We start from the raw sequence: 20,079 nt of genomic DNA, 5'->3' as shown, positions 1-20,079 counted from the left end.
GACGGATCCTGCCCCCGCTGTGAGAAGCAGGGGGACGTGGCTGTGACGGTGGCACCGTGTGGCCGATGGGACCGTTCGGTGGGAGGAGGATGCCGGTGGCTGGATGTGCTGTAGCAGAGGGTGCAGCAGCCAAGTGGAAATAAGAAAGCTGGGGGGGATGCACTAAAGCATTTCTCCGCCTTCAGGAGAACTCCCTCAGAATAAAGATGTCTCTAACTCTAAAAAAAACACTTTAAATTAAGCTCTTATTCTTCCCATTTTTGCCGCTTGCCTGTATATAATTTTCCCGCTTGTGCTGTGAATACGGACTATTCGTTTTCCCTAAAACTGTTTTCTTACCCGTTTTTCTTTCCAAAGCTGGTCAGGAGCAGAGCCCGGCCATGACCACCGGGCAGGAGCCACCAGCGCTGCCTCCCCCTGTGGCTTCTGCTCGCAGACGTTTGCACTGGGCTTTTACAGCCCTGGGAACGTTCCCACCCGCTTTCCCTCCCAAGGCAAGGGACCTCTTGTCACTAACCCCCCTGGTTTGCCCCCCCAAGGTTTGGGTTTTTTTCCCCTCCCTGTAACGGGGGAGCTGCAGACCTCGCTGAGACAATGCTGGGAAGCCACAAGCCTTGGATGAAGCCCTCCCAGCTTACGCTGTGTATCGTTCAAATCTCCCCTAAGCCCGTGAGATCAAGTGAGAGCCCCATTTCCCTGTGGCTGGCTCCAAAAAACATTATAATTTCAAGTGTAAAACCACTTTGGGGGGTAGTTGGTTTTTTTTAAGCCGTCCTGATATAAACAGAGCTAGAACCCAGATGCAAAATAAAATCATTTTCATCCTCTAACTTCTTACTTCAGGCAATCAGCTTGTTTCTTTAATTCAAATTAGCTCTTCATATTCAAGTCTCATTTTATTTAATCTTCTTTTTCAATTAAATTCAATTGTCTGTGATCTTCTTAACTTCCTATGCCTCCCTGCATGGCTAATACGGACAAATTTTACATTTCTTCCTTTCACTTTCCTCTTTTTTTTTTCTTTTTTTTTTTTTTTCCAAGCTGGTGACATTGTGTTTAACAAAACCACCTTCCGGCAGAGACAAGCGGGTACGAGAGGAGCCGGGGCTCGCTCCCATCCTGAAGGGCGTCTGCGTTGCCCGTACACAAGCAATGGCTACTCAGCTGGGGATGCTGGGAGGGGGCATACGTTTTCCACCATCCGGCTGCCTCCGCTGGATGTCAGGGTGTCCGTGCTGCCCCTGGGCAGGGAGGAAACCCGGGGCCGTGGAGCGGCGAGGCTGGGCCAGGCTTTCCATCTTCATCGGCCAGCACTGGGTTAGGGGAAAAGAAGCATCCCTCTGCGTTTTGAGTGTCCCCTCAAAACACGGCCTTTATTTCTTTAGCCTTTCCAGAGGACCAAAAGGAAGCGTTTCACGCAAAGCACGGTGCTAAACGTGGGTTACAAGTAGCTGGGGGAGTTCAGACCAGGTGGGACTCCTGATGTCCAATATTTGATGCACTGCAAGGCCTGCAATGGAGCCACAGGGTAGCTCCAAGCTATAGATAAGCTGCTTTTTTCTCAAGAAACCCTTTCACAGAGCCTTCTCCTGGTCACCCAGCACTCCAGACACACGAGCAGAGCCCACCACCCCACATCGGGTCCAAACTCATCCCTCCTGCAAGTCATGCACCAGCTCTGAGTGCTGGTGCCAGACCCTACTCCTCGTCAGGACAGGGGGTACCTGGGGAAAATTGGTGCCATTTAACAGCGAGGGAAAGCAGCTGGCGGCAAGAAGGAGAAATTTTGGGATAATTTTGTCCACACCTGTGAAGCACTCAGGGAGCAGAGTGAGGAGACGATGCTGGGAGGCCCTTGCCTTGCAGGTGGTGGAGCTACCACCCATCAAGAGAATGGCTGGCAGTGGGCACACTTCGGACAACACTTAGAAAGGGATAAAGTCAGGAAAGGTGCAGCAGCCAAAGGTGAAACCTCAATGTAAACAGAGGCGATGTATAGTGTCAGCCACAGCTTTATCCGGCCACTTCTCTGACGCAAGAGAGTAAAAGGCAGCTGGGAGCACCCTGCCCTGCCCAGTGGCCGCCAGACCTGGCATTTGCAGGGAAGATGCTCCTGTGGGATTTGCTCGGTTATTGCATTATGGGTGTTTGGCTGCTTTGACGCTGTAGCAAAGCCTGGCTGTTTCACCATCAGTGTCATCACGCTGCTTTCAGAGCTTCTGGAAAGGTTACAGGAACCAGAGGACCAGTGATCAGGTGAGAAATTCAGTTTCCGCCATCTTTCTTAAACACTAATAAATGCTTAGTCTCCCTGGTTATGATAAAAAGCTAGAAGCAGCCCCCAAGTGTATTTCAAAGACGGAAAGACCAGAAGGCAAAGAAAAAAGGCCCTCAATTTTATTATTTTGTATAATTGGAGAGCAGACGCTGTCTGTAGCACGCTGCCAATGGGGACTCTGGATTTTTAATAAGAAATCCATGGGGGAATTAAACACTGTTTCGGTGGTGTTGTGGCTGATTTACAGGGCTGCACCTGCAGCCAGAATCCACACCCTGAGTCACTGTACTTTACCGAAAGCAAAAAATTTAGGCGCTGTTTGTAAATCCCTGCAAAAACTGGGTCTGCAGCAGAAACAGCGATAGCCCCTTAATTATAGCAGCGCTTGTGGAAGCTGTGATAATTAGGAGTTTCTGGTGTTCCGGAAATCAAAGTGGTTTCTATTCTCTTCTTTAATTAATTCAGGCTTTTATCTATGAAAGGGAAGATGAGGTTCTGCTCTGGGTAAAGTGCAACGATGCTTGTGCAGCCCCAGCAGGGTGAAGCCACCAGACCCCAGGACTTGGGCAATGTCCCTTGCGCTGCAGCACCCCTGGCCTCCAGTTCTCCATGTTTTGGGAAAATGAAGGAGAAAGGCCAGAGGGAGACGTGCCCCAAGCAGGACTCGCCATGTCACATTCGTATCGCAGGGACCTGCTGCACAGGGACGTGCGTCCGTGTATCCATGGCAGAGGACAGACCGCCTGCCAGCGGGAATTCATGGGCGGCAGATAACAGACACCCAGCATTATCACCTCCCCACATTGGAAAGGGTGAGTCAAGCAGCATAAAAATCATGAAATTGGTATAAAATCATGATTTCTTTTTTCATTTAAAGCAAATTAATGTTATAGGTCCCTTTCATTCCACCCTGGGAGGGAGTGATTTTGGGAGATTTTCTCTGGCAAGCCCCTAGGGCTGGGAAATCACATTGAAAATCCATGTGACTATTAGAAGATGACGACAGCAGTTTGGGATTTGTGGTAAAATCATGCGATATGACCAACGTAGATGCCTTCGCAATGGGAAATCACACATGCACGGATGACAGAGAGAGGTTTTTAGCTGTAAGTAAAGCCTCCAGCTGATGGGACAACCTCGGCATTGGAAATCAGAGCATCTGCCACCTACCAGAGATGAAGGTGGCAGACCAAGCCAGTATATTGCACCAAGTGGGTGCAATTAACCCTCACAGCTAATTAATCAAATCCCGCCCTGACAATGTTTATCAAGGAGCTGCCTGGAAATCATCCTTTATGTCAAAGTCTATTTTTAGATCAAATAAATCTGGACCCACCCTGGACAAGCCACTCTCCGGTTTGGGGTATCTCCATGCCCTCATCATTTCCCATGCCGTGAATCCCGCTGCGGGTCCCCAAACCGCGGGCTCAGCACTAGAGCCATGCCCCAGAGCAGCGCTGTCTTGGATTCAACTGTTCTGCCTGAAAGAAACTGCGTTTCAACATCCACCTCCTTTCATTTTTGGCCTTTTTTCTCCTTTTCCTACTAGATGGCGCCTGCACGACAGGCGGGGACCAGCCCGCCAGCGCAGAGCATCTCTACCAGGTCTCCTCCGTCAAGGGCTGATAAATGGCATTTTTTTTTTTTTTTCGCCGAAAAGCCAGGCAGCTGCGAAAGCGATAACCTGCCGGGAGCCGATTAGCAGCGGGAAGCCGTTTTCTGGTAGCGCTGTGTTAACTGTGTTTTCCCACCAACTTCCCCAGGGGATGCTGCCAGACCCTCGAGGGGACACGAGGTCCACCCAGAAGCTGAATTTGGGGTCCCCTGGGTGTGTATAAGCCCTGTACGGACACTTCCAGCCCGAGCATCCTCCTGAGCATCCTGGCAGCGCAACGCTGCCAGGATGCTCAGGAGGATGCTCGGGCTGGAAGTGTCCGTACAGGGCCGTGCAGCCACCCCGCACTCCGTCACATCTCACCTCAATAGCCTGGTCCAAAATTCAGGCATTTCTCTGGCATTTCTAGATCCCTTCTGCCTGCTCCCTCCTTGCAGTTCTATGAGGATACAGCCAGGTCTGTCCCCGGCACCGTCAGGACGCAGCATCACCCCCAGTACCTCCAGATAACCCCAGCAGAGTGGAAGGGCAACACGAGTTACTACTTCTTCACCCAAGAAAGATGCTGTTTGCCCAACTCCGGCTTCACAGAGCCATCGCTGCTCCCCCCGCCCCCGGTGTCTCTATTTTTGCAGGCCCCCCCCCCAGCTCATTCCCCCTGCACGTGCTCTCTGTTTCACAACCGCGCCGAATTCATTTCTGGCCTCCGCTCGCTGGCAATAATTAACCACACGTTATCAACTGCATTGTACATGCACATTTCCAGCCTCTCGGCCCCTTTCTGGGTTCGGAGGTTTCAGCACTGCCGGGACATGTGCCGTTCCAGAGTGCCGTGCCGGCAAACCCCCCTGGCGCTCCTGTTGTGCTTATAACCCAGTTCCCCAACCCAACCTGTATCAGCTGGACTCCAAGAAAGCAGCTTCCAGCCCAAAACGCAGCTCTGGAAAGGTGAGAGGAGGAGCTACGTTTACGGCCTGCCCTGCCAGATAGGTTTGGTTTGCAAACGGTAAGTTTGACGTTTACTGCCACTGGATTTCAGGGGAAAGCGGAGCCGTTCCCTTGCTGTGACACTGCGGGTGGCAGGGTGAGGTGGTGTCCCCAAGCTCTGCTCTTGTCGCGGTATTTGCTCAGGTGCAGCCACCGCCGCATCCCCTGTGGCCTCCCGCGCACACCAGCCCTTGGGCCGGCACCTACACCTCCACGATGCACCCACAGGAGATGGCGAGGGAGAAGCAGCACGGTGGGGTGACCAGGGGACCATCGCCTTGGTGTCTGGGTACAGCAATGCCCAGGCATGCCTTGGGACAGGGGAGGGCCACCCACCTTATTGATTAGGTGCGGGGCAGGAGGCGAGATGTCCCGGTGCACTTGGCCACCTCAGATGGCTCCAACATCCCAGCAAGAGCCCCGAGACACAGCGTGGGGAGTAGGGGGGCTCCCCACGGCTCCCTGGCCTGGCAGCCAGGAGCTGCCAAGGTTCATCTGCTCGCCCGTGCCACGCTGTGCCGGCACATGGGCACCGGCAGAGCCTGCCAGCCCCAGCCCCGAGCAGAACCAAAGCAACTGCCCGGCCCCGCGGCGGGGGAAGGACAGGGAGGAGGGGGCCCAGGTGGCACTGTGGATGAGGGGACGGCGGGGGCACGGCCAGCTGGACACGGGGACACAGATGGTGCTGCTGGAGAGCCACGGCTCCGACCACCGGGTGATGGGCCAGGAAAGACAACTGCTGGGAGAAGAAGGGTCCAGCTGACACGGGGAAAACCCTTGCTCAGGACCAGGAAGAAGAGGAAAAAAAACCAGATAAACGCACAGAAACACCGGCCAAGTCCAGCATGAGCCCAGCACGTTGGGTATCCCTGGGTAGAAGTGAAGTGAAGCCACCTTGCAAGCCCACATCAGGTCTCCTCATCAGAAAGACGATTCCCAAGGGCATTTCTTGAGCAGCCCATAAATCCAGTCAAGGACTGGGAGCTGGGGAGGCTTTAGCAACCTACCGAGACGGCTGCAGGAAAAATGGAGCTGCAGGACTCGAACCATCCTGCAAATTCATGGCCTGGACAGGGCTGGACACAGGTTTGAGAAGAGGGAGGCGAGGTGGGTATAAAACAGGTGTTCATTTTGCGGCACTTCTTCATGACAGAAAGGTGGAAAAGCGGAGGATATTTTGGTGAAAGTGACGGGGGAAAAAACTCCAAAGTCTGGTATTCTACAAAAAGGAAGTGAAATCTCAAAAAAAAAAAAGAGTACATTTCAGTGCTTTGGGATAAAGGAACCCGGGAGGGCTCGTCGTTACCTGAGGAAATGATGGAAAACCCTCAAGAGTAGCCTCACCCCATGCAAGGGAAAGGTACAGAGGGAGACACACATGGGGCAACCGCAGCTTCACAGAGACCTGAAAGATCAAAGAGGAATCATGTAAAATGAATCGCAATGACCGAGGCAAACAAGGCCATGACTACGGGTTTTATAAATAAATTAAAAGGCAAAATCTGTCCCTAACGTAATGTGAGAGTGCAGGTGACAAGATATAGAAAGCACAGGAGAGTTCAACAATTTCTTTCCTTCGGTCTCCACCAACGGCTGATTGTGGCATATAAATTAACTATCGTTAAGATACGCGTGAGGAAGCAGAGGCCACAACAGGGAAGAAGGAGGTAAGGAAGAAGGAGTAATCTGGATCTCTCGGCTGCATTCAGTCACAGGTGGACTTCATGGGGGCAGGATGAAGCACAGATATCCCAATGATCCTCCTTCTCCTAACCATGCCGATAGGTTTTCTCGCCTCTCCAGTATTCCCCAGCACCCAGGGAACTCGCAGCATCTCCAGGTTTGCAGCCTGAACATCCCGAGCCTCTGGAGCTTTCTCTGATACGAGGTCCCGGTGCCAGGAACCACCAACATGAGCTTTCCCCAGCAATCCCACACCTTCGCTGCAGCTTCCCCGTATCAGCAGGTTTCTGCATCCCTCACCCCATGGATTGAGAGTGGATGTGGGAGGCGGTAGGGAGCTGGGACCGTCCCCGAGCTGGGACCGTCCCGTTTGGCAGCTGGCCCCATTTGCAGGCAGCACAGAGGCAGGAGAGGGGGGGACATCCGGGGGGGACATCCGAGGAGGACAGCAGTGAGAACGGGATGTGGTTAAAACCACAGCCTGCCCGGTAGAGGAGAAAGAAGTGGGGCTTGTTTCACCCCGGGAACACACATCCCGTGGGCACAGAGAGGATGGCAGTCAGCCAAGACCAGGAGATTAGGAAAACCCCAACTGCAGAGGTGGTGAAGCATGTCAGGCTCGGTTCAGAGGGGCTCCAACACCAACACACCAGCTCCAACAACAGACCGCACCAGCATCTCCCCAGCTACGCTGCGGTCTGGGGACAGATGGGACAATCCCTTTGGGTCCCTCCCCTCCGTGCTCTTCTCCTCTGCTGAGTAAGTGAACCAAAGCTCCAGGGGGATTTTTTTTCTTTAAATCCCTGTGGGTTTGACCCAGTGTTTTTGCCTGAAGACACTACTTTTTAGTGCCAGCCCTCAGAAGCCTGGCAGCGCGCTGCCGCTGGTCTATCGGAGCGGGGCCACGTGGCTGCATGAGGGGTGCTGCAACAGGACAAGTCTTTCCCAGCGCGGGGGTAAGAACCATTATCTGCTCCACACCCCGTGGCACAGCTTTTAAGAGCGAGTGCGCAGCCCCTGATAGCACGGAGATGGGCTCACCGAGCCGCACCCTCCCATTAAAGTGGAACACCGGCTGGCCCTGAAACGCACTTATAAATAGAGAATTAAGGTCTGCCTTCGACTCCTGCCCGTAATGGATACCGTATCCGCTGCAGCCCCAGCAGCGATGCCCTCCTGTCTGTGTGTGTTTAACCCCGCCACAGCAGTGCCACCTGGGTGGGCAGTGCTGGGCCGTGCCAGGCTGTGCTGAGCCAGGACAAGTTATGCCAAGCTGTGCGGCACCGTGCTGATCCATGCCGTGCTGGGCTGTGCCGTGAGCCTGGCTGTGCAGAGCCGTGATGGGCCATGCCGTGTCGGGCTATGCCATGCCACGCCATGCCAGGATGGCAGTCAGCAAAGATCAGGAGATTAGAAAAAGCCTCCTAACTGCAGAGGTGGTGAAGCACTTCAGGCTTGGTTTGGAGGGGCTGCGCATCCCTCTGCGCAGGCTTCAAAACCAGATCGCACTAGCATCTCCCCACCTATGCTGCGGTTTGGGGACGGATGAGACAAACCCTTTCGGTCCCTGTGCTGAGCCGTGCCGTGCCGGGCTGTGCAGAGCCGTGATGGACCACGTTGTGCTGGGCTATGCCATACCATGCCATGCTGTGCTGAGTTGTGCCATGCCCGGCTATGCCATGCCAAGCTGTGCCATGCGGTGCCGGGCTATGCCGTGCCGTTACTGTGCCATGCCTGCCCGTGACAGGCTATGCCATGCCAAGCCGTGTCATGCCATGCGGTGCCGGGCCACGCCATGCCGTACCACACCGTGCCGTGCCATGCCACGCCGAGCCGTACCGTGCCATGCCGAGCGGCGCGGCGCGGCGGCCGGCGGGCACATGTCCGGGAGGGCGGAGCCGGCGGCCTGACATCACCGCTGCCGGCGCTCCGCTCCCGGACGGCTCCGCTCGCCCTCCCGCCGCCGCGCAGAGGTGAGCACCGGCGGGGGGGTGGGGGGAGGCGGTGAGGAACGGCCACGGCGCGATTCGACCTTGCGGGGACGGCGCGGCGGGGCTGCCCCGCCACCGGGCGGAGAAACGGCGCCGGCCGCGGGGCTCGAACCGGCGACCCCAGGGCCGGGCCGGGCGGGCAGTGCAAGGCGCGGGTGGCTCGGATCGGCTCGGCGGCGCAGCCGGGGGTGCCGCCGCCCCGCGTGACCGTCCCGGGGTCCCCCGCCGCGGAGCGCTGGGTCCCCGGGCCCCGTCCCGCCGGCCCCGGGAGCGGTGTCCGGTCCCGGCCCGGGCTCGGGCAGGGGGGTCCCGGGCCGGCGGCGGGAGCGGCCCCCAGGGGGGATTCGGCCGTGGTCACCTCGGTGCGAGTGTTGGGTTTGGGGCCATGGCACGGCCAGAAATGTCCGAGGGGGCCGGTGTGTCCCAAATCCCGGTGGTCGCTCGGAGGAGGCCGGTGGGATGCTCATCCCCGGCAGGTCGGCGGGGCTGCGGGGAGGGGTGTCTGCTGGAAGCCCCTTCCCGTGGCTGCCGGACACGTCCGTGAGGGAGCGGGAGGTGCGGGAAAGCCCCTGGCACCGGGCACAGACCCGCCTGAAACGGGGCGGTTTCGCTGTTCCAGGCAGACTTCGCGATTTGGTCCCTGTGGGGCGGCGGGACGCCCAGGTCGGGCTGCGTCCCTCGGAGAGCAGTTTGCCCTGAGGTTTCACTTCTTCATCCCCAGCTCGCCTTTGGCTCTGAGGAGATGGGTGGCTTCTTCCAGCAAGGGAGAAACCAGCACTGAGATATAAAATAATCGTGGGGAAAAATCTTGGCCGGGGCCCACAGTCCCTCAGAGGCGAGCGGGGAGCGGCCGTGCGGTTTCTGTACCGACCTAGGGGCTTATAGAGCATCCATGAGGGGGGCTTGGGCATTTGAACCATGTCAGAGTAACGAAGGGTGAAAGCTGTGAAGGAATCGGAGAGGTGACTTTGTAGTAGGAGCATCCCACAGGTGATGTGACCCGGGGTGGGACTGTGGCTGCCCTGTGGCCCTGGCTGGGGTGTAACCTCTGCCCAGGGCCAAACAACGGGGATCCTGGGGGAGCTGGTGGTGTTGGTAATGCCCGCACCCTGCTGAGCCCGGCAGAGGACGGGCCGGTGCTGAGGACCCCAGATCGTTTCCCTCGGTAAGGTCTAAATAAAACCAACGCACTCAAAAAAATGCCTCCTGTGGTGAGAAACCAAAACTGAGACAGCAGGAGAGGAAGGCCAGCGCCTACAGCATCAATACTCCTGTGGGCTGGGGAGATGGAGGACTAACAAGATTTAAATACTATATCGAGCTTAAGTTTTCTCCTCTTTTTAAAATCGCATTTGCTATGAAACAAATGCACAGTAATACAAGATCCCATCACTGCACATATTTGATTTCCTCCATAATTGTAAAGAAGAAAATGCTGATGACTCAACAAGTCTTTGTTTACGAAATCCACACCAAACCCCAGGAAAACATGCTTTTTGAAAGCACAATAATTATTATTTTTTGTTTGCTTGCTTTGCTTTTTGGTTTGTTTTGCTTTTTATTGTTAAGAACTATGCTTTGACTGTGACCTTGTAACATCACACCCATAAATAGAAGCAGGTTTAGATTCAGGGGAAACACATTTTTTCCAATGGTGGAAGAAGTAGGCCAGCCATGCCGGCTGTCTCCGGAGGTGGGGAAGGCACTGGCAGGTCTGGTAAGAGATATCATATACCAAGAATCAAAACCCACCAATTTGTTATCTATAAGTTTACCATCACTGATTAGAAACCCACAACGGAGGCAAATGGTAATTACTTCCAAATTTTAAGTTACTGCCTCTTCATAGGGTACTTTTCCCTGCAGCCCCACAGCGGATTAAGCAGCTTCCCATCTTCATCCAAGTTTAAGTGAGATGTGGCTTAGCTGAAAGGATAAAACGCTTTGAAAGCATGTTGGTGATATGAGGGCTTGCATCCCACTTCCAAAAGCCCTTGGGTACTTTGGGGCCTAAATCACTTGAGCATTTTGAAAATTTTGCCCGGGTTTTAAGGAACTGAGACAGAAATTCCTCCCATCCTTTTTCCAGGCTCTCAGATTTTCAGTGAGTCTCCCTAAAGCCTCGATGGTGGTAACGCTTGCGTATGCATTTCCACTTAGTTTGCATGAATACACCAATCTAGTCTTTGAAAAAAACATCCTAAGAGCTCCCCGTGGACCATAGGCTTCCAGGGTCTGTAGATAACGTGTCCACTACTAAAGTATGCTGATACCAACTCCTGGTCATGTGCAAGCACTAATAGATACCAACATGCATCGCTTCAAGTACTTAGAATAAATTGACTTCTCACCGCAAGGGTGTCCTTACCAAAGGTGGGTGCGGGAGGCCATGCTCCAGTAGAGCTGGCTTTAAAAAACACATTAAAGACCATCAAAGAGGGATCCCAGGTGGACAGAACCGACCAGGCAGGCAGCATCAGCTCCCCCTGCAGCAGCCAGCGCAGCTGGGCAGAGGATGGCTCTCCTGAGCGGTGGTCATTTGACATGGTGTTTGTACTCGTCCAGCACACATGGGTGTCGCTGGGGTCCTTGGGGGAAGGCACGCTGTGCACCCCACATGTGTGCATGCACACACATGCACCAGACTTCCTTCATCCAACCAGGGGTACCAAACTCAGTGGTACCTGAGAAGGTACCAGTGGTACCTTCCACTGCTGCTTTAAACCGAGGTGTTCTCCTTGCCACGCACATCTCCTGCCCATGACTGCCGCTCAGCAGAGCAGGCATGGCCGTGGCACGCCTTGAACATGCCCCACAGGAATATAGTGTGCTCAGGCAAAACAAGTGCTGTGTTCACAAGGCAGTGTGATCACCATGGTCACCATCCTTCCGTGGGCCTTTCCTGGTGAAGCCACCTGCTGCCTTCTCTTGCTTTTCCTCCAGCTCCTCCCAGGTCAGTAACACTCCCGCTTCTCCCTCCTTTCATAGACTCACAGAATGGTTTGGGTTGGAAGGGACCTCAAAGATCATCTAGTTCCACCCACCCCTGCCCTGGGCAGGGACACCTCCCACTAGACCAGGTTGCGCAAAGCCCCATCCAGCCCGGCCTTGAACACTTCCCGGAATGGGGCAACTTCTCCAGGCAACTTCTCTTTTTCTTCTCTCCTGTTGTTCTCATCAGCTGCTTGAAGGAGTGAAGAAAAATAGAGAGAAATGTAAAATAGATGGCCAGAATGGTGCACACACAGCAAGATGTCAGCAGCTTGGTGTCCCTCAACAGAAGGGACGAGGTGAATTCTCCTCCCCGGGCTGACCAGCAAGAGCCCTGTGCTCCCTGGGCAGAGAGACCTGGATCTGCTCTCGGGGATGTCAGACCAAAGGCATATTTCTGCAAAGAGCCAGGGGCAGGAGGGGGAAGGCAAAGTGCTGTGAGGTCCCGGCATCTCAGGGCAGTGAGTTGACTTTCGGTGGAGAGCATCTCTCTCCCACCCATCTGGATCCCCAAACAGGGCCACCTGGTCAACCAGTGGCATTTGTCCCACCTCTCCCAGTAGCTTCGCAGGAGCTGCTGTGAAAGGCAGATGAGGCAGAGCTTGTCCCTACACCATCTTCCTTGCCTTTCCTGGGCAGAACGCCCCGTTTTCACCACTGTCCATATGCAGGGCTGGCTCAGAGCTACCTCCATGCACTGCGTGCCGTGCCCGTGCTCCAAGGAAGGAAACCAAGAGATCAGCAGGAGCCAGGCTGACCCCATGCCATGGGTTGTGTCTTCCCTCCACTCCACACTGCCTCCCAGGCCATATTCTCCCCCCGTATGGTCCTGGGCATCCTCTGAGTCACCGGGAGAGGCAAAATCAGAAAGGCAAGTGAGTGCTGATCTTGGAGACCCTTCTAACAGGCGCTGCAGCGCAGGAATAGCCAACCCAAATATTTTCATGCACAAGCAGCGCAATTCCTCTGCGTCTTTCCTGGAAAGAATTAAAGAGGTTTTAAACAACCAGAGCCTGCCAGCTCCCTGCGGTGACTGCTGAAGTCAGGTCTCACCATCTCCGAAGCCCTTGAGCTCCCAGCAGAACGGCACACGCTGCCCGGAGAAGAGCAGAAGAGATTTCCCCCAGCTCGGTTCAGGCAGGAGCACCTCCTCCCACTGTGTCTGGCTGCAGGGTGTTATTAGATCTACTTGAGAAGCTTCCACCATCTGGGCTTTTGGCTGCTTCCCTGCACGCCGGGGAGGGGAAGGCTCGGAAATGGGTGAATCACTGTGAGATAGTCGTTAACTTGGTGAGAGCAGCAAGCAAATTAAGACCCCAAAAGAAGGCAAGAGAAGCCACGTAGGACTTCAGTACAGCACCTGAAATTGTTGTCAACCATCCCTTTGTGTCACTTAAGAACTGTGAGACGATGAGCAGGGAAAATAACCTTCTTATTCAGAGTCACATCAGCCAGATAAAGTCCTGTGTGCTGTGTCAGCATCAGCACTGCTGTGGCAAAACCCCGACTTGCTTCAGGCCTGTGCTCTCCACGGTCTTACAGCGAAACCTCCAGGCTTCCCAGACGTTCAGATTCCCATTTTATGATGTTTTATTCCAGGGCAGATCCTTCTCAGGCCTCACATTACTCTTACCGACACAGCATAGAATCATAGAATCTTCATGGTTGGAAAGGACCTTTGAGATCATTGAGTCCAACCATACACACACCAAAAAAAAAAAAAAAAATCCAACCCCTACAATCTCTGCCACTAGAGCATGCCCTGAAGTGCCAAATCTAGACATTTCTTAAATACCTCTAGGGATGGTGACTCGACCCCCTCCCTGGGCAGGCTGTTCCAGTGCCTGACCACTCTTTCAGTAAAGTAATTCTTCCCAATATCTAATCTAAACCTCCCCTGCCACAACTTCAGACCATTTCCTCTGGTCCTGTCATTATTCACTTGGGAGAAGAGGCCAACACCCACCTCTCTACACCCTCCTTTCAGGTAGTTGTAGAGGGCAATGAGGTCTCCCCTCAGCCTCCTCTTCTCCAAGCTAAACATGCCCAGCTCCCTCAGCCTCTCCTCACATGACCTGGTCTCCAGACCCCTCACCAGCCAGACAGCAGGCACAGGCAGCAAGATCTTTTAGCAGAAGAGCCCTTGCCTTCGGAGACAAATTTGGGAGAGAAGAATTTGGGGCAACCTATGGCAGACCCTGTTGGTAACTGTGCTTGAAAGTACATAGTTTTGATGAAGAGAGGAAGCCAAGATTGTTTTCCGGGTCCATATCGTAGGCGGGTGATTTTTCGGCTCAGCATTAATGTTGCCCGTTTGACCATGGGAAGGGAAATTGCCCCTGCAAAGTGACCACAGGCTGATGTCTGTTTGTAGGGAAACTGTAGCCAAAATGTCTGAGGTTGTGTGGGAAAAAAGAGACTTGTTTTGCCCCGGTGGGAAATTCTGGTAGCCCTTTCTCCCCCTCTTTCCCTGGTTTTGAAAGATGTTTTTGAAATTTGGTCACGGTGAAGAACATCCCGTGGTCAGGGACATGCCTTTGGCTTCACCCCTGGCTTCCAAAAAACAACATCCTCAGTATTTATCAATGTTTAAACCAGAGGGTGTACGGAGCAGGGCGGGTCAGTGCCTGTCAGCCCCTGTTTTCATTAGCAGTGATGGAGTCGGGGGGCACGTACTGAATTTGTAGGTGACACTGAGCCGGGAGGGACTGGAGATGTTTCGGAGGAGGAGAGGCTGAGAATTAAAGATTGTGACAAATTGGAGAGCTGCTTTAAAAGAACAGGGCACATGTTATGTCCTGTGTGGTGGGACCGAGTGACCGTGTGGGCAGTGGGTGAGTGACCGGCCAGGCGGCGGCTGTGGAGAGCCAGAGGACAGGGTGATGGGCACCGTGGCCCATGAGTCAACAGCATCACGCAGTTGTGCAAAAGTAAACAGGGTGCTGGGATGGAGAAAGAGAAGTGGAACGCCACGTTGGGGAAGTGGCGTCTCCGCTCCCGCCGGTGCATTTTAGGGGCTCAATTGGAAAATGCAGTTCTGGGCATCCTCCAAGAAAAATGAGAGCGAGGAAGAGAGGCTGAGTTGTCGGACACTGGGCAAATAACAGCTCTGAGGAAAGAGCTGGGTTTCAGTCGTGCAGGAAAAACTGAAGGGAGACATGAAACCCGTTCTCCAAATGCAGAATGTGTCTGCTGAGAAGGAGGGGGCAAGCCGTTTGCCGTGTCATTCGGTTAATGGGATCGAGAGATAGAGGGGAGAAAGCTGGGCTCTGCAGGAGCTTATGGAAGTGGTTTTAACAGATAAACACCTGATAAATGAGATAATCAGATAAACACCTGCCCTGGGGCAGGGGGAGGGATGAGGATCTGTGAATGCAAAGTGCAGGGGGGTGGGGAGTGGTGGCAGGGGGACATGCAGCAGCCCCGGGAGTCCGTGGCAGGTCTGGGGTCCCAGCAGCCCCACGGGTCCCACAGCAGGTCTGGGGTCACAGCAGCCCCACGGGACCCACGGCAGGTCTGGGGTCATAGCAACCCCAGGACCCCACAGCAGGTCTGGGGTCACAGCAGCCCCACGGGACCCACAGCAGGCCTGGGGTCACCGCAACCTCACGGGTTCCACGGCAGGTCTGTCCCCACCACATCGCAGGGGACAGCCTCAGCACCCCGCGATGCCTGCTCAGGGCAGGACCATCTACCCCACGGCAGGTCCCTGTCCCACTCCCCACCCTGGGGGTAAGGGCGTGGGGTGAACAGCCCCCCCCACCCCCGCCATTCCCCATCAGGGCTCCCTGCCCCATCTGCCCCGTTCCTGGCATTTCCTCATTCTCGTGGCCTGGCTGGCGTCCCAGGTAGGTTTGCAACATGGCTTTTCTGGCTGAAGTAATACCAACGGGTGATTTATTCCCTTTGCCAGTTCCTGGTTTGCGCCACTGGGGAGTTAACTCTGCTTTGGAAGGAGAAAGAGGGAAAGAGGCAACGAGCCTGGTTCCCCCCCTCCTTCCCTCCCTCCCCTGCAGAGCAGAGGGGTTATTTCCAGTCAGCCTGGTCAGGACTGAAAGGTCTCCTGAAAAGTGCATCGGAGCTGGGGTCAAAGCAGCTTTGGATAAGCCCTTTTCTTACTTAAATCTGTTCCAGTCCCAACAGGTACATGGTACTCGCTGTGCTCCTCAAAGGGACACTCCGGGTGCGGGAAAGAGCCTTAAATGTTTTATTTTCCCTGGAAACAAAACGGCTGTAGCCAAAAAGCGAGTATTTCTGCTCGCAGCAAGACCTGAATGGAGACTTCAGGCGCTGAATGCTCCTCTCCAGGTGGGGCTTCTCAAGGGTTAACGCAGCAGGAGATGCCAGGCACTGAGCAGAGAGCTCTGCAAACAGAAGCTGTAGGGCTTCAGCTTTGTGGTTCAAAGGTCCCTCCTGCAGATTGAAAGCCCCTGGGGGCAGAGATTGCCCCTGTCCCTCCAGTGTGTGTGTTTGTGGGACCATGCTCCATGGCGCCGGGTGCTGGCCGCAGCCGGCAGAGCCCAAAGGGACCATCCTGGTGCCGAAAGCGGGACATTCCTCTGCAATGACTTGACCAAAGGCTCTGCTCCATCAGTTGATTCCTCCTGTGGCTTGCTGGTCTTTCAACCCACGTGCTCATTAGGGGATGTAGATAATAATCATGTGCTTTATCTCAAATCATCTCCAGCACAGATGCTGAAGCACATGACCTGCACCGGGTTGAATCCACAGCTACTCAAGACTCAGTTGTGGTCAGTCTAAACAAAACCTGACCTTGGGGGTAGACACAAAAGCGGTTGTTTTAGCCAAGATACTGCTGAGGCTGAGCTCAGAGGTGAGTTTTTGTGCAAACAGGAACCAGTTTTGGACAGGACTACTGCTTGGAGCTCCTTAGGAGATTGCTGTCCTGTCCTTCGGCACAGTTTGACTCAATGATACGTTTAAGACATTGCTTTTTTTATTAGAGTTACTGTAAAATTAAGTTATCTTTTATCTGATAAATCTGAAGACGAAGGCAGTGAAATGGGTCTTGATTTTTTTGGCCAGAACTGAAGTGGAGCTCATGCCCTGACACCACAGGTCCATCCTTCTCTAGAGTTTGCAACTCAAAGATGGACAGACTGCGAGTTACGGGAACCAGCTAGGCTATCCTCCTCTACCAGAGGAAGGGAAAGGGGCCTGAAAAGATGGTCTTGTTGTTAAAGACATGGTCAGGGATATCAGGGTCTTCCCAGGCAAACTTGCCAGAGTCCCGTTATCGCTAGTATCTTGGTCCCCCACGTCTGTTCAAAGCGGATAACGCCTGAGCCGGCTCCCTGTTAGCGGTGGGGGATGATCTGCTCGGCAGATTGACTCTGCTGTGGGCCCAGAGACACCTGAAGGGGCTCCCGCAGCCCGGCTCCATCCAGAACGGCTGTCCTGCTGCAAAACCTGAGCGAGGCCGCTCGGCGTGGGCAGAGAGGCAGAAAAACCTTGTTTGCCTGGCACTGAGCCTAAGCTAACAGGCTCTGCCAAGCCTCAGGTGCAAAATGCATCGTATTATCCGTGGTTTTCTTCTGCGAGAGCCCCTCCCTCCCTCTGCCTGGGCAACAGAGATTTGACTGCTTCGTTTCACCCAGCTTTTGTCTGTCTGCTCCCATTCTTTGGGGCAGGAGTGGCCTTCTGGCCAGTTTTGGTGGGGTGCCTGGCAGAGCGGAGCTCCCCGTCTCTCTCGCTGGTTGCCCATCACCGCTGTTGTCCTGCAAATGACAACAGCAATTGCCCTGCAGTTGGTGACCTGCACGCTGGAACAAGCCTGCTAGAGCTGGACATAGCATCCCCACGCAGTGATATAAGGCTGTCATTAATAGTCTAGCCGAAGGGCAGCTTTACATTGTGTGAGATGCTTTAATTAGGGAACTGCATCCCAGTTAGGATTGGAGCTAGTTTACTTCCACTGGGCTGTGCTTTACATCATCTTGTAGCTCCCTCAGAGAGAAACCGATCTCCTTGAACTGCGCAAGCCGTAACTCAGCAGAGGGAGAGTTTCCTTGATAGGGAAGATCAATAAATGAGGTTTATCTAAGGCTGCAGCATGCCAAAGACGTGTCCGAGCACCGCGGTATCCGCTCGTGCCCTCCTCTGCCTCCGGGTGACTCCGCAGCATCCTGGCCACGGCCCTGTGCGCTGACTTTGGGGGGGGGGCTGACCTTGCCATGAGGAATTAGCTTTGGGAGGGAGAGTTTTAAGCAGGTAACACATCGTTCACAGGTGCAGAAGCAGCAGCGTGAACATGGTAAGTCGGGAGCTGGGGGGGGGAGGTGTGCGTGCTCCACAGAGAGACAGGAGTGGAAAAAACTGTTGCCTAGTGAGACACTCCATTTCCAGGCATCTGTTAGGCAGAGACTGTGGCATTTGTCTTGGTGAAATGCATTTATGGTGAAAGAAGGATTTTCTCCTCCTTCCTTGGGAGGATTTCGATGTGCGGCAGTGATGGCAACGTGACCCACGGTGGCAGAGAGCAGCTGGCGGCAGGGACCGAGCTCCGTCCCACCAAGGGGACGTGCAGCAGGGACAGGTCCCGCTCCAAAGCCCCGACAGTCAAGGTACAACTGAAATAATCACACCAAAATCCACAGAAAACGTTTTGAGGCTTCTTACTTTTTAGCTATCCTGCTGACTTCAAAGGCCATTTAATCCTGTCAGCCTTTTTAACCAAAATAACGGGAGACAGCAAAGCTGTTTATCTCCAAACATTGCCAACATCTCTCGGCGTGTTCAGTGGCAGTTACAGGACGGAGAAAACACACAACAAGAAAATTTGCTCGCAGCAAAATTTGCGTTCCCGTGGGAGCACGGAGAAAGCTTTTGAGGTGCTTTAGATTGATTATAAAATGAGTCTGCGGGTAACAACCGCTTTGTTAGCCTGGGTGTTGATTTCTCTCCCCTTGGCTGAGAGCCAGAGATGCATCTCTCTTATTTCGGGATAACGTTTTGTGCGTACAGGTGGTGCAAAAGGGGAGGGATGGTGTAGGAAAGAAAGCTCGTTAGGCCGAACAATAGCGTTGGCCCTAGAACAAATAGTTCTGGCCACGAATATATTTAGGTGGAGCGAGAAGGTTTCTAAAAAGTAAAGCAGTGAGCTTTTGATAAAGTGTCTTGAGATAGGAAAGGGCCAGAAAAAAAAAAAAACAAACCAACATAGAGCTACTTTAATTTATCTTGGGAGTTTTGCAGTACAGCTGGTTGTGGATGAAGAGGACTGGTCCCCAGCGGTCCAGTTGGCCCGGGCTCTGCCTGTGAGGTTGCTCTTCACCTCGAGAAATCCCAGGCGTTCCCTTCTCCCTCCTCACCCATGTGTTTCTTTCCCAAGCTGACAGCCCTTGCCATCATCTCTCTCACTCTTTCCCTATGGCCCTCTTCTAGTTTTATTCCCTCTTTTCCTGCAGTGGAGCGAGCAGGAGTGCGCTGTGCAGCTCAGTGTATGGATTTATAGACTGGTATAGGAGTGTTTTCTGTGTTGTGTTTTATGCTTTCCCACTAATTCCAGGATGAAACATCCCAGTGACTGCGCTACACGTGGAATATACCTAAGGCAGGGGTGTGTGCCCAGGCAGCAGCTGGGGTGAACCCAGCATCACCAAATCAGCCTTGCGGCACACAAACCCTTCTGCAGGTCTGGAACACAGGCAGAAACCTTCAGAGTGAAGTCTGAGTAATTCTGGGCTTAACAGGACTCTCTTACTCACCTAGAGCATGAAAGAAAGTCTAGGTGATATGTGGAGACCAGAAGAAAGGTGTTATTAAAGGGGAGAAGCCATCCCGCCTTGCTTTGGCGCTTGTTCTCTCCTGAGAGCACTTCTCCCATCGACACACATCTTTGGGCCCTGGGACAGGGGGTTGCGCGGTGAGAGGCAAGGGGAGCAGACGGGCCTCTGCCGTAGAAGCAGCATTGTCACTGCAGCCATGGTTTTTTGTACCCAGAACAGTGAGTTGTAGTTCAAGGTCCACCTGGCGGAGGTGTTTTGTGGGCTTTCCAGGAGGAGCAGGACTGAGAGATCGTGGTTGCTGGGCGAGAGACTCACTCAGTAACGCAGGCTCTGTTTGATGTGTGCCTGCCAGGGATTTTCAGAGTATTTTCAGAATTCTGTGACCTTCAGATCCTTTCTTCTGAGTGGTTTCAACAAATTTACAGCTCATTAATGTATACGTATAGCTGGGGGGGTTTTGCCCATAAGCAGCACTTGGCATGTGTCAGTAGTGAATTTTGGTGCTCCGGCACTTTGAGTGAGGAGGTCCTTCTGCAGGTTCTTCACAATGAAGACTGACTGTCCTGCATCATGCACAAGCTCCATCTTATCAATATTCATTCCCTTTCCCAGATCACTTAGGAGCACGTTGAACAACACAGATCCTCAGGGAAATCCCTTGGTAACCTATTCCCATTGTGAAAATTACTTATTTCTTCTTACCCTTTGTTTCCCATTGGTAACTATTCATGCAGAAGTGCCCTTCCCCTTGGCACCACTACTGCGCCAATCCCAGAAAAGCCTTGG

The 20,079-nt window shown here is 53.7% G+C and overlaps 1 protein-coding gene across 1 annotated transcript in view; it reads left to right on the top strand.

Moving 5' to 3' along the window:
• The first annotated feature begins 8,237 nt into the window (after positions 1-8,237).
• The window catches only part of STEAP3 (STEAP3 metalloreductase), a 25,303-nt gene continuing 13,461 nt past the window's right edge, over positions 8,238-20,079 (top strand). The window contains exon 1 of the mRNA XM_074593693.1: positions 8,238-8,536. Coding sequence (XP_074449794.1) covers positions 8,238-8,536 — 299 coding nt within the window. The remainder of the gene's footprint in view (positions 8,537-20,079) is intronic.

Source organism: Larus michahellis, chromosome 7 (assembly GCF_964199755.1).
Source record: "Larus michahellis chromosome 7, bLarMic1.1, whole genome shotgun sequence".
In the NCBI taxonomy this organism is placed as follows: Eukaryota; Metazoa; Chordata; class Aves; order Charadriiformes; family Laridae; genus Larus; species Larus michahellis.
Note: the sequence above shows the minus strand (reverse complement) of the source record. Positions and strands in the feature narration are given on the sequence as shown.